The sequence below is a fragment of the Mesocricetus auratus genome, unplaced genomic scaffold (genome assembly GCF_017639785.1).
Source record: "Mesocricetus auratus isolate SY011 unplaced genomic scaffold, BCM_Maur_2.0 Super-Scaffold_100010, whole genome shotgun sequence".
Classification (NCBI taxonomy): domain Eukaryota; kingdom Metazoa; phylum Chordata; class Mammalia; order Rodentia; family Cricetidae; genus Mesocricetus; species Mesocricetus auratus.
In genome coordinates, this window is record NW_024429194.1 from 59,709,453 (window position 1) to 59,725,285 (window position 15,833).

General features: G+C 39.7%; 1 protein-coding gene and 1 pseudogene across 1 annotated transcript in view; one reads left to right on the top strand and one right to left on the bottom strand.

Moving 5' to 3' along the window:
- Ankar (ankyrin and armadillo repeat containing) overlaps nt 1-13,819 on the bottom strand; it is a 57,727-nt gene extending 43,908 nt beyond the window's left edge. Inside the window, exons 1-3 of the mRNA XM_040753674.1 lie at nt 13,718-13,819; nt 11,525-12,160; nt 3,936-4,373 (exon numbers count right to left, since the gene is read on the bottom strand). Of these exons, the coding sequence (XP_040609608.1) occupies nt 3,936-4,373; nt 11,525-12,125 (1,039 nt within the window). The 5' untranslated portion in view covers nt 12,126-12,160; nt 13,718-13,819. The remainder of the gene's footprint in view (nt 1-3,935; nt 4,374-11,524; nt 12,161-13,717) is intronic.
- Nucleotides 6,521-7,112, top strand: LOC106022368 (annotated as a pseudogene).
- Nucleotides 13,820-15,833: the final 2,014 nt, after the last annotated feature.

Here is a 15,833-nt window from a genome sequence, read left to right on the forward strand (position 1 = left end):
CTTGTATTCTGCCACTTTACTGAAGGTGTTTATCAGCTGTAGGAGTTCCTGTGTAGAGTTTTTGGGACACTTAAGTAAATTATCATATCATCTGCAAATAGTGAAAGTCTGATTTCTTCCTTTCCAATTTGTATCCCCTTGGTCTCCTTTTGTTGTCTTATTGCTCTAGCTAGAACTTCAAGTACAATATTGAAAAGATATGGAGAGAATGGACATCCTTGTCTTGTTCCTGATTTTAGAGGAATTTATTGAGTTTCTCTCCATTTAGTTTGATGTTGGCTGTTGGTTTGCTGTATGTTGCTTTTATTATGTTCAGGTATGTTCCTGATCTCCCCAGGACCTTTATCATGAAGGGGTGTTGAATTTTGTCACAGGCTTTCTCAGAAACAAGTGAGATGATCATGTGGGGTTTTTTTGCAGTTTTTTTATATGGTAGATTACATTGATAGATTTTCATATGTTGAACCATTCCTGCATCCCTGGGATGAAGTCTACCTGATCGTGGTGGATGATTTTTCTGATGTGTTCTTGGATTAGATTTGCCAGTATTATATTGAGTATTTTTTCATCAGTGTTCATGAGGGATATTGGTCTGTAGTTCTCTTTCTTATTTGTGTGGCTTGGGTACCAAGGTAATTGTATCCTTGTAAAAAGAGTTTGGCAATGAACCTTCTGCCTCTAGTGTGTGAGACACGTTGAGGAGTATTGGAATTAGTTCTTCTTTAAATTCCTGGTAGAATTTTGCACTGAAGCCATCTGGGCCTGGGCTTTTTTTTGATAGGGAAACTTTTGATGACTGCTTCTATTCTAGAGCTTTCAGTTATGCTGTTAATTCTCTAGTGTGACTATTCTCCAGTTTCTTCATATGAGCACTTAGTGCTATGAACTTTCCTCTTAGCACTGCTTTCAAAGTATCCCATAAGTTTGCATATGTTGTGCCTTCATTTTCATTTAATTCTAGGAATTCTTTAATTTCTTTATTTCTTCCTTGACACAGAAATAGTGCAATTGCACATTGTTCATTTTCCATGAGTTTGTAGGGTTTCTGAAATTTGTGTTGTTGTTGCATTCTAACTTTAAAGCATGGTGGTCAGATAAGATACAGGGTGTTATTCCAATTTTTTGCAATTTGTTGAGGTTTGCTATGTTGTCAAGTATGTGGTCCATTTTAGAGAAAGTCCCATGTGGCGCTGAGAAGGGTTATTTCTTTGTGTTTGGATAGAAGGTTCTATAGATACCTGTTAAAGCAAATTGGGTCATAGCTTCTGTTAGTTCCTTTGTTTCTTTGTTTAAGTTTCTGTCTAGTGGTCCTGTCTAGTAGTGAGAGTGGGGTGTTGAAGTCTCCCACTTTAACTGTGTGAGATCTTATGTGTGCTTTGAGTTTTAGTAATGTTTCTTTTACGAACAGAGATGCCTTTGTATTTGAGGCAGAGATGTTCAGAATTGAGACTTCTTCCTGATGGATTTTTCCTGTGATGAATATGAAATGACCTTCTTCATCTCTTTTGATTGATTTTAGTTTGAAGTATAATTTGTTCAATACTAGGATAGCTACACCAGCTTGTTTCTTGGCTCCATTTGATTGGAAAATCTCATCCCATCCCTTTACTCTAAGGTAATGACTGTCTTTGAAGTTGAGGTGTGTTTCTTATATGTAGCAGAAGGATGGCTTCTGCCTTCATATCCATTCTGTTAGCCTGTGTCTTTTTATAGGCAAATTAAGACCATTAATACTGAGGGAGATTAAAGACCACTGAGTGTTAATTCTTGTTTGTTTTTGATTTGGTGGTGGTATTGTTTGTGGATTTACCCCACTTTTTCTCTTGGCTTTTGGTAAGGTTGGATATCTATTGCCTGTGTTTTTGTAAGCATATTTACCTTTCTTAGGTTGAAGTTTTCCTTCCAGTAGGACTGGATTAGTGGATATGTATTGTTTAAATTTGATTTTGTCATGGAGTATCTTGCTTTCTCCATCTATAGTGATTGAAAGCTTTGCTGGGTATAGTAATCTGGGCTGGCATCCGTAGTCTCTTAGTGTTGGTAGAATATCTATCCAGGATCTTCAGGCTTTCAGAGTTTCCATGGAGGAATCAAGTGTGATTCTGATAGGTTTGCCTTTATATTTTACTGGGACTTTTTCCTTTGCTTCTCTTAATATTTTTCTTTATTCTGTATGTTTGGGGTTTTGATTATTATGTGGCAAGGGGATCTTTTTTTGGTGGTCCACTTTATTTGGTCTTCTGTAGGCTTCTTGTACTTTCATTGGTATGTCTTTCTCTAGCTTGGGAAATTTTTCTTCTATGATTTTGTTGAATATGTTTTCTACACATTTGAGTTGGGTTTCTTCACCTTCTTTTATCCCTATAATCTTAGATTGGGCCTTTTCACGGTGTCCCATATTTCCTGCATATTTTGTTAGGTATTTGTTGGACTTAAGATTTTCTTTGGTTGATTAATCTATTTCTTCTAGTGAATCTTCAATGCCTGGGATTCTCTCTTCCAACTCTCGTATTCTGTTGATTACACTTGCATCTGTAGTTCCTGATCGTTTCCTTAACTTTTCTAATTCTAGCATTCCTTCAGACTGTGTTGTTTTTAATTGTCTCTGTTTCAGCTTTCAAACCTTGCACTTTTTGAATTGTTTCTTGCATTTTTGGTTTTTATTTTCTTCTGTTTCTTTAAAGGATTTTGTCATTTTGTCATTTCCTCTTTTAGGGTCTTTATAATCTTCATGAAGTTATTTTTAAGGTCATTCTCTTCTGCTTCATCTGTGTTGTGATGTTCAGGTCTTGCTGGAGTATAGGCCCCAGACTCTGGTGGTGTCATATTGTTTTTTCTGTTGTTGAATGTGTTCTTATATTGTTATCTTCCCATCCCTTCTTCCAGTGGGTACAGGTGGGGTCTCTTCCTTTCCTGGTAGGTATGTGTCCAAGGTTCTCTTCCCCATGGTTGCAAGCAGGTCCAATATTCTGATGGGTCTCAAGGTGGGTGCATACGGGTCTGAGGTACTCCCTCTTCTGGTGGGTAGGAGCTGGATCAGCACAGTGCTATCAGCAGACTCGAGGTTGCCTAGTAAGCCAGGGGTGACTTGACCTGTCTGTGGTCCCCAGGCCCAGAGATCCCAGAGAGGGCAAGTGGAAGGAAGTTGGCCCGAGGCGGGGCTGGAGTTCACCTCTACCCTCTGCCCTCTGTTTTCTGCCCTGAGAGGGGGTGGGAGTAGACCAGCACTCTCAGCAGGCTCCTTGTTGCTTAGTCCTCTGGGGACAAATTGACCTAGCTGCAGTCCCCAGGCCAGGAGATCCCCACAGCAACTCTTATAGTTAGTGTTCTATTGCTGTAGAGACACCATGACCACAGTAAATCTTATACTCATCTTCTATTGCTGTAGAGACACCATGACCACAGGGAATCTTATACTCAGTGTTCTATTGCTGAAAAGATATCATGATCACAGCAACAGTCAGTTTTCTGTTGCTGTAGAGATACCATGACCATGGCAATTCATAAAAGAAAGTATTTAACTGGTGCTTGCTCACAGTTTCAGTGGCTTAGTCCATTATTTTTGGGAAGTCTTGTGAGACACAGACAGTTCTGGAGAAGAAGCTAAGAGTTATACAACTAGATCCCCAGGTAGCAGGAAGAGTGAGACACTAGGCCTGGCTTGAGCTTTTGGAACCCCCAATGTCTACCACCCAGTGAGACAGTTCCTCCAACAAGGCCACACCTCCTAAACCCTGGTACAGCCACTCCCTTAAAACCAAACATTTAAATATATGAGCATATGGGGGCTATTACTATTCAAACCACTACATCATTTGATAAAAATAATCAGTTCCTATTACTGGAAAATAATGAAAATATACATACTACTTATTTGAAAAATAATTTTCTGAAATCCAAGCAAAAATGAGGTCTATATTTGCTTATTCTCTTACCTGAAAAAGGTGGAAGCAGACTATTTAAATATGGAACTTTCATCTTCTTTTTTAAACTGAGTAAAAATGGAATCAGAAAGCATATTAACTTCAGATAGGCTATCCCTCTTCTGATTTCTTTTTTTTTCTCAAAGTGTTTTTGAATAACTTTTTTTTGAAGATACAGTCTCTGTTGTAGTCTCTGGTAAGTACAAATATCAAGATAATCCTGGTTGTACTTTATAGCATTAGTAAGCCAGTAGGCTGTCTCAAATATAAAGATGTTTTCATGCTGCTGAACTCGTGTGGTACTGAATGTCAACTTCAGCATAATATTTTCAGCATATTTCATAAATATAGCCTTTTCTTCAGGGCTGTTAGGATCATATGTTGGATCTTCATTCATGTCTTCATCATAGATTCCATTAAAGTCTGGATCATTTGTAATATCAACCAAACCTTCAGAGTAAAAAACAGAAGACGAAAGAAAGAAAAAATAGGTAGTAAGATACAAGAGACAAGGAAAGGGGCTATGGAATTCTCCAGGCCAGACACATCCATTACAATCATGAACTACAGTTGTAGATGTTGCCACTGGGTCTACACAGGATTGGGCCCCTCAAAAGTCAGCAGAGGTGAGGGGTTTGAGATGACCTACTTTTAACTGCTGTACTCACAGCTAATAATATATTCATGAAAGGAGAGTCATGGCCTTCAATTGTGGACCACTGCTGATTCCACCAGGCTCCAGTTGATAGCTTGAGTCCAATGATGATAGAAATGGTCCTGGCTAAACCAAGTGGATCAGAAAGCAAAACCATAATTCATGAATCTGGAAAAGGGCATGGTATGATGAGAGGGAGTTAGGGGTCAGAGATGTGAATGTCAAGGTATCATATACAAGTGTGAAATTAACAAGGAATGTGCTGTCTCAAACCCCAGGCCTATCCCTGGTCATGCATTCTAAGCACTTGCCAGGGCTAGTGAGCCCCCCAGGTCCTGTTTGCTTACACCATTCCAAAGCTGCAAGCTGATCCCTACTTGCACATCCCAGGTGCTGGCCCAGGGCCTCATGGTCCACAATCCTTGGCCTAGCCTCAACTGAACTGTCTGTGTGTTGGCCTAACCTGGTGAATGCCCAATACTCCAGCCCATCCTTGCAATCCTCATGCTCCCTAGAATATCTCAGGTAGTGCACCTTACATGCCAGCCCAAGCAGATGTAGCCATTTGTCCCATTTGTACACTTGTTTGGTTACCATTGAACTGGAATCATGCTTCTTCCACCAATCTGAAATAACATTACCTGAAGGGTCAACATACTATTTCCTCATCTCATCTGATCTGAAATCAAGCAAACTTGGGTGACAACAGAAACAAAAATGAGACTTCAACTCAACAGAAGCCAACTAGATTTTCACATCAGACATTCAACCAACAAAAGAAAATCACATGCCAGTTTACATCACAAATTATACAAACAGTACAAAAGGTAAGCACAGCATTTCTATGATAAGACCTATCAACCCTATAGAAATGTTCTTCAATGAAAGTTATCTAAATAAACACTTAGAACATAGAATTTAAAAGAAAAATCTGAAACATGATTAAAGAATTCAAGGACTTAACGGGGACGGCAATAAACTTCCAAATCACATCCAAGAATGCACAAATACATTTTTAAATTCAAATTCTGAAAACTAAATTTAGTAAAGAGAAGAAGATGAAAATACTGACAAAAATCAAGCTAAAATGAATCTGGATTGGAAAAACTTAATAACCCAATTAGAGAGTTTAGGGAAAAGCCTTGCCAGTATAACAGATAAAGCAAAAGATAGAATATTCAGATAAAGTAGAGGAATCATACTCCAATCCTAACCAAGAATATGGAAGAAATATACAGGAGACTGGGACACAAAAAGACCAAATGGTAGCCAAAGATAAGGGATCCTAGTTTAATGGCATATACCAGAATTACACACACACACACACACACACACACACACACACACACACACAAATCCCTTAATTAAGAAGACATACCCATATAAGTAGCACACAGAACACAGAACCAGAGAAGACATTCCCATAACATAGTAAGTTAAAACAACAAATATCCAGAACAAAAAAAGCATATTAAAAGAGAAAAGCCCATCAGAGGAACAGCTAACTTCTCAATGAAAACTTAAGTCAAGAAAAGACTAGACTAGTATATTCTAAGTCCTAAACGACTACAGATGCAAACTTAGATATTTACCTGGCAAGAGTATCAGCCATAGTTGAAGGAGAAAGAAAAACTTTCAATGTATAAACAAGCTAAAAGAATTCATGTCCACCAATCCAGCCCTGCAGGGAATACTGGAAGCAATACTACAGACTAAAGGGAGGAATAAGTATAGCTGAAAGAATGTATAAAGAAGCAAAGCTATAACTACTGAAACACAAACAGCAAAACAAAACAAAAACCCACAATACAATGACTGTAATCAACACACAACTTTCAGTAACAGCATTAAAAGCCAATGACCTCAACTCCTCAGCCGAAGATACAGGTTCGCGGAAAGGATTAGGAAATAGGATTCACTTTCCTTTTGCCTCTGTGTCCGCATGCTTATGCTCCATAAGAGGCTTGCCTTTTGAGTCCTCCACTGTGGTACAAAAAGGTCTGATTGGACCCCATTGAGACTAATGGAATCGTCAACGCCAACTCCCATCAGCAGATCTGGAGGCTGATCAAAGAGGGGCTGATCATCCGGGAGCCTGTGACATTCCATTTCTGGGCTTGATGCCAGAAAAACACCGTGGCTCAACAGAAGGGCATGCACACGGGCATAGGGAAGCGAAGGGTACTGCCAACGCTTGAATGCCTGAGAAGGTGACCTGGAGAAAGTGTGAGTCTGCTTCTCAGGAGATATCGTGAATCTAAGAAGGCTGACCACCATATGTATCACAGTCTATGTCTGCAGGTCAAAGGGAATGTCCTCAAAAACAAGCAGATTCTCATGGAGCACACATCTACAAGCTGAAGGCAGACAAGGCCCACAAGAAGTTCCTGACTAACCTGGCTGAGGTTTGCCAGTCCAGAACCAAGAAAGCTCAAAAGCTCCGCAAGGAGTACCTCCCGGCCAAGACTGTCCAAGGGAGAAGAAACCAAGAAATGAAACTTCCCTCTTGTGTGTACATAGTGGCCTTGCTGTGACCTCATGTGGATCAATCATTAAAATAAAACAACCTTTAAAAAAAAGAAAGAAAATCCACTTTTTCTGTTATCTATAAGAAAATCACCGTAGGTTTAAACATAGGCACCTCATTAAAGTGGAAGGCTGAATAAAAGTATTCCAAGCAAATTGGATCAGTGAGCAAGCAAGTGTAGATATACTAGTATCTGACTAAGTAGATTTAAGCCGAAAACTGACCAGAAGATAAACAGAGGGATATATGATTCTAATCAAGGGAAAAATTGAAAAGAACACATTACAATCCTAAACATACATGCGATAAATGCTGGTGCACCCAATTTCATATGAAAGTGTACTACTGGAATTGAAGACACAGCCTGTATTAACTCCAACTCAAAACTAGGGGGTGATTTCAGTACTACCACCTTCTCCAATAGAGAGGCCATCTGGATAGAAACTAAACAGAAAAACATCAGAATTAAAGACATCATGTATATCAAATGGTTCATTTTACCTCTCTAGGCATCAGGCACTAATTATGTGTACATAAATAAACACAGACAAAACACCCATACACATAAAATAATAAACCTAAAAAGCCCTTTGAAGAAATAAGTTTAAAAAATCCTCTAAAAGAAATGAAAATAATATTTTTTTGAGGTAAGGTTTCTTTGTATTGTTTTGGATACTGTCCTGAAACTCTCTGTAGACCAGGCTGGCCTCAAACTCACAGAGATCTGCCTGCCTCTGCCTTCCGAGTGCTGATATTAAAGGTGTGCACCACCAAAGCCCTGCTTAAGCATATAACTTTAAGCTGCTACATTAAGAAATGTGGGGGGAAGGGGAGACCACAAATATATGACTTAATGATGCCACTTAAGAATTTGGAAAACCAAGAACAAACTAAGCCCAAATAGAGTAGATGGCAAGAAATAGTTAAAAAACAAAATCAGAGGAAAAAAATAATGAATAACAGCAAAGGAAACAGTTTAAAGAATCAACAAATCTAAGAGTTAGTTCTTTGAAAAGATAATCACGATCAACAGACTTAGCACAATTAGCCAAATAAAGGAAAGAGGAGACCAGATTAACAGAATCAGAGAGATCCAAGAAATCCAACAACAGATAACAAAGAAATTCAGAACATTGTCAGGAAATAATTACAAACCTCTACTCCATTAAGTAGAAGTAATGGATGAATTTTAGATTCACCCAAACCACTAAGGTTAAACCAAGAAAAGATCAACAACTTAAACACTGCTGTATTACAAACAAGCAGACTGAAACAGTAATACAAAGCTTTCACATTAAAGAGAAAAAGCCCAGACAGGCCCAGTTTGACTCACAGCACGTTCTGTAAAACTTGGAAAGATCAATACCTAATACTTCTTAAATTCTTCACAAAATAGAAACAGAAGGAGCACTCCCACACTCCATCAATGAAGCCAGTGTTACTCTAACACCCAAACCAGATAAGGAAAAAAAGAAAACTACAGGCCAACATCCCAATGATACTTGCAAACTGAATCAAACAAATACAAAAAAAAGATCACTCACCACTAATCATGTTGATTTTATTCCAGGGACACAGGGACAATTCAACACATATAAATAAATGTAATAAAACATATAAGTGGACTTGAAAAAAATCATAATTATTAGACACAGAAAGGGGCTTTGAAAATCACCATCCTATCAAAAAGCAGTCTACAGAGTCAGTGTAATCCCAACCAAAATCTCCATGACATTCTTAACAGAAATAGGAAAAAATATCCTAAAACTCATATGGAACCACAAAAGACCCCTGGATAGCTAAAGAAATCCCGAGCAAATAGAACAACGTTGGAGGTATTACCATCCCAGATTTCAAGTTAAGGCAAAGCAATCAAAAGAAAAAAGCATGGTGCTGACACAAAAATAGACATGTAGATCAATGAAAGAAAATAGAAGTCACAAACATAGCTATAGTCTATAATCTGGCATTTGAGGAACATTCCCCAAATATACATTGTTGAAAGACAGTATCTGCAGCAAGTGCTACTGGGAAAACTGAATGTACATATGTAAAAGAATGGAATTAGACACATGTCTATAACCTTGCACAAAAAGTAACTCCAAATGGGTCAGACCTGTATGAGAGATATGAAATGTTGCAGCTGATAGAAGAAAATAAAGGCAATACCTTACATGCTGTAGGTATAGGAAAAAAATCTTTGTAAATAGGGCTCTGTTCACTCAGGAATTAAAGCCATCAATTGACAGCTGGGAACTCATAAAACTAAAAAGCTTCTGTACCGCAAAGGAAACAGTCAGCCCAGTAAAAAGGAAGCCTACAGAGTGGGGAGAATCTGTCAGCCATAACCTGTTGGAAGATCAATATCCAGAATATACAAAAAACTTGGAAATCAAGAAAACAAATGACCTAATTAAAAATGGTCTATGGATCTGAACAGAGTTTTCTTAAAAATAAAAATGGCCAAGAAATATTTTTTAATCCCTAACATCCCTAACAATCACAGATACTCTGAGATTTCATCTTACCCAGTCACACTAAATGAATGGCTAGGTTCAAGAAAACAATTGGCAACAAATGCTGGCAAGGATTCAGGGAAAGGGAACCCTTCACTGTTTTTGGGATTAAAAACTGGGTAGTCACATGAAAGTGAATATGGAGAATTTTTCAATACTAAAAGGCCACCATAGTTCCCAGCTATAACTACTCCATGGTATATGCCCAAAGGACTCAATAGCCTACTCTAGAGATACTTTCTCAGCCATGTTTGTTGCTTCTTTAGTCACAATAGCTAGACAGTGGTAACAACCTAAATGCCCTTCAATTAATGAATGGACAGTAAAAAGTTCAGCTGTAAAGAAAAATGAAATTTACAGATAAATAAATGCAAATGGAAACTATTATGTATGGGTAACCTGGACACAGAAAGACAATGCTGCTGTATGTTCTCTTTCATTTGTGGATCTTGGCTCCAAGTCTTTAGATCTGAATATATAACCTGAAGTATTGGAAGAAACCAGGAAAGTTGAAAAGCTCTGTGGGAAAGCAGGGGTTGGAGGAGTTCTAGAGAGGGGCTTGGTAGGTGTCTTAGTTAGGGTGTCTATTGGTGCTATGAAACACCATGACCAAAAATCAAGTTGGGGAAAAAAGGGTTTATTCAGCTTGTGCTTCCACATTGTTGTTCATAACTGAAGGTAGTCAGTCAGGACAGGACTTTAAACAGGGCAGGATCTTGGAGACAGGAGCTGATGCAGAGGCCATGGAGGGGAGCTGCTTACTGGCTTGTTTTCCCTGGCTTGCTCAGCCTGCTTCTCATAGAACTCAGGACCACCAGCTCAGGGTTGACACCAACCACTGTAGGCATGATCTCCCCCAATGATCACTAATTAAGATGATGCCTTACAGCTGGATCTCATGGGGGGAATTTCATCAACTGAGGTTCCTTCCTCTCTGATGACTATTGCTTATGTCAAGTTGACACAAAACCAGCCAGTACAGTAGGGGACAGGTGTAATGGAAAAAATGAGGGATGGTCTTTAACTAAGAGGAGGAGGAGGAGGAGGAAGAGGCAGAGACTTTTATATGGGGGAAGGGATGGACAGATAGACAACCCTAAGAATGTTTTTAAAAGCCATAGGGCAACATATTTTATAAGTTTATTTAAAGAATATATAGATAGCTATAGATATGTATGTATATATATATGTGAGTGTATGCATGTATCCATATTTTTAGTTGAGTTATATACCACACGGGGTGATAATAATTCCCCTAAGAACCATACATGATCACAATAGGACTTACGCACATATGCAGCATGTGTAGGGCCTGTATAGGTTCAAGCCAGATGGGGTCCTAGCACTGAAAGGGGGAAGTAAACATGGGATCCATCCTCTAACTAAGCTGTAACTGATACCTGCTTGCAAAGAATAAATTAGTTTACTCCAGTGGAGTTTCATACTTCAAGGTAGGCCCCATGCCTACCGGCAGATGGCCAACTTAAACGAACTCAATGGTATTTTTGCAGGGTTTTTCATGTTGCTTTGTTTGGGAAGTTTTTGTCTTCATGGTCTTTTGCTTGCATATTGTGGTTTCTTATTCTGTGTGTGTGTGTGTGTGTGTGTGTGTGTGTGTGTGTGTGTGTGTGTATGAGAGAGAGAGAGAGAGAGAGAGAGAGAGAGAGACGGAGAGAAGGAGAGACAGAGAGAGACAGAGACAGAGATTTCATTTGTTTGTTTTCCTTTTTGTTTATTAAAGAGAACAAGAAAGGAGATGAAATTTGGTAGTGGGAACAATGTCAAAGGCATTGGAGGGGGAAGTATGATCAGAAAATACATTGTATGAAAAAAGTTTATATTCAATAAAAAAGGGGGAAATGGTTTATAATAAAAATAATTAAGCAATGCTAAATTTCCTTACCTGCTGAACTAAACTCAGAAAATATATCTTTAGTTGTTTGAGGCTTTCCATCTGGATCAATGTCCATGATTGTTCGCCATAGTTCAGAGAATCTGGTTCGTTTCTCTTTGGGCATGTATATTCCATGCCACAGTGCTTTTAGCATATAGTCAATATGAATCAAAATCTGTCCAATTCTGGTATCATAATAAGCGGGAGGTAACTGACAAGAAGAACTCTGATCATAATTTGCTTCTAAACTGATTGAAGGGATTTGATTTAAGCAATAAATTCCAACAGCCAGCTCCCTTAAGATCTGATGGACTTCCCTGTAGTCTAAGTGGGCAGTAGGGTCCACAGGTGTCAATAGAATGGCATTGGAGAAGCCCACATTATTTATTTGACTCATGAGTCCACATGGGATGTCTAGTTGAGAACGAACATCATCCTTGGTAGACAACCAGCTGACTAGTGCTGTCGTTAATAATTCTTGCACTTCACTGCGATCATATTTTTCAAAGAAAGCAGAGGCATTTCTTTGCACTGCTAAATTTTCCAGGTAAGTTTCTTCATCTTGAACTTGGTCAAATCTAACTATTCCTTTTTTGGATATTCTAAACATTTTAAACTAAATCTAGTGTGTTTTTCTTGAAGTTTCTGCAATGAAGGAAAAGACAAGCAATAATATTTGTCATGGCAACGAAGCTGGATTTTTTTCTAGAATAAATAGGTACCTATCATCTTTCTAAAGTCAGGCTTCTTATAGTCAACCTGTTCTCTTTTCAACCTCTGATTAATTGCATCACAGGAAACTTAAATTTGAATGAAAATATTTAAGATGGTAAAATTTTTAACATTAATCATGATTAACTACTTGAAAAAGCTCTGCTTTTCAGAGCCAAAAGTTTCTGAGGAATTCTTTGTGCTACACAACGCTCTTCAACAAGTAACCACACAGATTGTGATCTCTTAAGATTATATATAACATCTTAGTTTGTGTTAAGTACATTCTACAATGTTTATACAACGTTGAAATAGCTTGGCACACTTTCCATCTGATCCAGTTAAGTTTCTATCACTGTGATAAACACCATAACCAAAGGGACTTGTGGAGAAAAGGGTTTATTTGGTTTCCAGGTCACAGCGCATTATCAGTGGGGAGCAGGAACTGAAGCAGGGACCAGAGAGGAATGCTGCTTAAAGACTTGCTTCTTCAAACTTTCTCACCTTGCTTTTTTACACACTCATGATCATAACACCCACAGGGGGCAGGGCCTTTCCACACTGATCATCAATGAAAAATATCCCTGCTCGGTGAGGTGGCACACACCTTTAATACCAGCACCTGGGAGGCAGAGGCAGGGGATCTCTGTGAATTTGAGGCCAGCCTGGTCTACAGAGCAAGTTCCAGGACAGCAGGGCCACAAAAGAGAAACTGTCTTGAAAAACCAAGAAAAAAAATGTCCCATAGACTTGTCTACAGAGCAATATGATGGAGACATTTGCTTGGCTAAGGTTTGTTTTTCCCAAATGACCTTAATTTCTGTCACTTGGCAAAAACCAATCGAACTTTGTCATTAAATGGCATGAGATGTATTTCAGAAAAAGTGTTAGATTTGTGTATGAGAAGCCACTGCCATGCACTTTATTTTTCATTGTAAAGATTTTTAAAATCCCCTCCCTCCCTCTCCCACCCTCTTAGCCACCTTTTCCTGCCTACTCTGGGCTTCCCTTCTTCTCCACCCTTGGGAGCTCCTGAGACCTGCGTGCCTCCCCCTCCTGGGCTGTTTAGTCTAGGTCCCCCGCTCATCTGCTGGGTTGTTCCTCCTGCCTGCTCTGTAGTTTCTGAGCAACTGAAAGCTTGCTTTCACAATAGTAACTATTACTCTTTTCTGAGCATCTATTATGTAAAACAATGTTTTTACTTAATTTCATTGGCCTCCATTATGCACCAATTTTCATATTTTAGCCTGCATCAAAATCACCTGGACCTTCTTAAAATTCCCGTTTCTGGATCACACAGGTTTGGGGCAGAGAACCAATGCTGACACTGCATACAGAATCCGGCTCTGTTGGGCATTTTCTACTTCATAGATACCAACACGTAAGCTAAGGAGATCACAGGACATGATGCGGGCTCGCAAGACTTGTGATCATAATTAATTAGCATCTGCCAAGGACAAGGAACTGGACAAGGAAAAGGGACAGGCCTACTTGGAAATGTTTTTCTTGTCTAGGAGTCCCTTCCACGACGGTCGCTAAGGTATTCTCAGGAGCAGACAGCCGTTGGTTGCTTAGGATGGCTTCTCGATGGTTCTGAGTCGCCCCACCAGAACGCCCAGAGCGCGAGACGGTCAGGGAATCTGGGAGCGCCTTACCTATGCAGAGGACCAAAGTTGGTGAGAATTGGGAGGGCCCTGAGCTAGGTAAAACTTCCCTTGGGGCCTTGCCATGCGCAGGCTGTGTCTCAGATAGATGAACATGGCTGTCGCTACCTCTGTACATCTTGCCCCAAGGCCACAACCTCGTGGTTGATCCCATGAGGCCAAATCTTCTAACTTCTCTCTAGATCTCAGCTCAGAGTCATGTTCTGTCACTGCTACTATGCATCGGCTAAATGCAAAGAAAACAACAGAAACCCAGGAAGTGGCACGAGACAACGGGCCAGACTCTGAGGGTCCCGGTCTGGAATCCTATTGAGCGTTTACTGAGCATCAACTGTGAGCTAGGCACCATGCCAAAAACTGGAGACCACAAATACAGGGAAAAGAGCAAAACCCAAGGAACTTAGAAACACAGAAGTGCTTGCCAACGTGGTATAAGATGTTGGCAGCACCAAATGGAACGTTCATCCAGACGCCTGTGGAGTGACTTTTAAAATGAGTCTGGAAAATGAAAAAGTTATCCACACAAATAATTGCTGAAGTTGCTCTTCTAGAGAACAGGGGTGGTGGTGTTGGAAGTTTGAGAAAACAAATCATTGCATTGAAATCAAGGGATGTGGGCATAAAATGCGATATGTAAAGTTGGATGAGTGATGGTGTGTGATTTTGAATTAACACAATGCAGGTCAGGTGGAGGCTAGGGTGATGAGAGCCAAGGGCTGTGGAATCTGAGGTGGGTTATTGGTAACAGATTACAGGGTTGTAATGTGTTGAGAAAAAAAAAAAAACAACACCAAAACGTGTCAGGGTTGGTTCCTATCAGGGGCCACAGGATGTCAAAACAAAATTCTAAGTTCAGCTGTGAACATAATTCACCTTAAAGTACCAGAGAAACAAAGAAATGTCAGGTATCTCTCTTAGGTATCAGGACAATTAACAATTACAGCTGGGGTGAGACATATAAAATTCACTTAAGCTAAAGGTAACTGAAGCCAGAGTAGTTGAATCACCACGAGAGAGCACACCGTTGATATTCAGGACAGAAACCTATGAAATTTAACATTTGAAGGTCAGTTGGAGAGGGCAACTAGCACTATATAATGGGACTCTCTCTTAAAAAAGAGGAAAGGGATGGGGAGAAGGAGGAGGGGAGGGGAGGGAGGGAGTGGGAGGTTAGGGTCAGCAGAGACAATGAAGAGATGGCCAGGAAAAGCAGAGGAAAGACCCAACTGGTCAGAAGCCACTGGTCATTTCATGAACTAAGTGACAGGTATGGGCAACTTCATTGGTTGTGACAGCCAGCTCAAGAAAAGTTTAACTCCCCCTTTACACTGAGCAATGAGGTTCTTAGTGGCTGTGACAGAGCTCTCATCAACTTTAGGAAGATGCATGGAAACTGTATTTGCCAGGAAATAAGTTCAGGACACAGGAAAGCCTTTGTCAGGCTAGTCTGTCCGTCTCCTAACAATTCTTCACTACGAATGCAAAGATCAGAAAGGTGTCAGCCCCAGATGAAGACAGTTTCCAAACAGTAGAGTGTGGGGTGACACCGGGATGTGGTGGGATCACAATGGACAGATGATGGGGTAGGCAAGAGCTGGTCAGCAGATTGCTATCAGTTTGATACACAATACAATTAGTGACATAGAAAACAGCCTTTTGACTGGTAATTGGTAAAGGACCATTTGTAGGGGCAAGAACGAAAGCTATGGAATAACTACAGGTGAGGTGAACATCATGATGCAAACATACTCCAGGATACGACTCCAAGAAGACCAACTCTTCCTCTTAGATATCCACTCAACAGAACTCAGAAAAAAATTTTTGAAAATACTTCTGAGTTGGGCAGAGGCAGATCTTGGGCTAATTAACCGAGCTTTCTGTGACCAGTTAAGAATGGGACATGTAGATTTGAAGGACCAGATATTTGAAATAGTTCTTAAAAA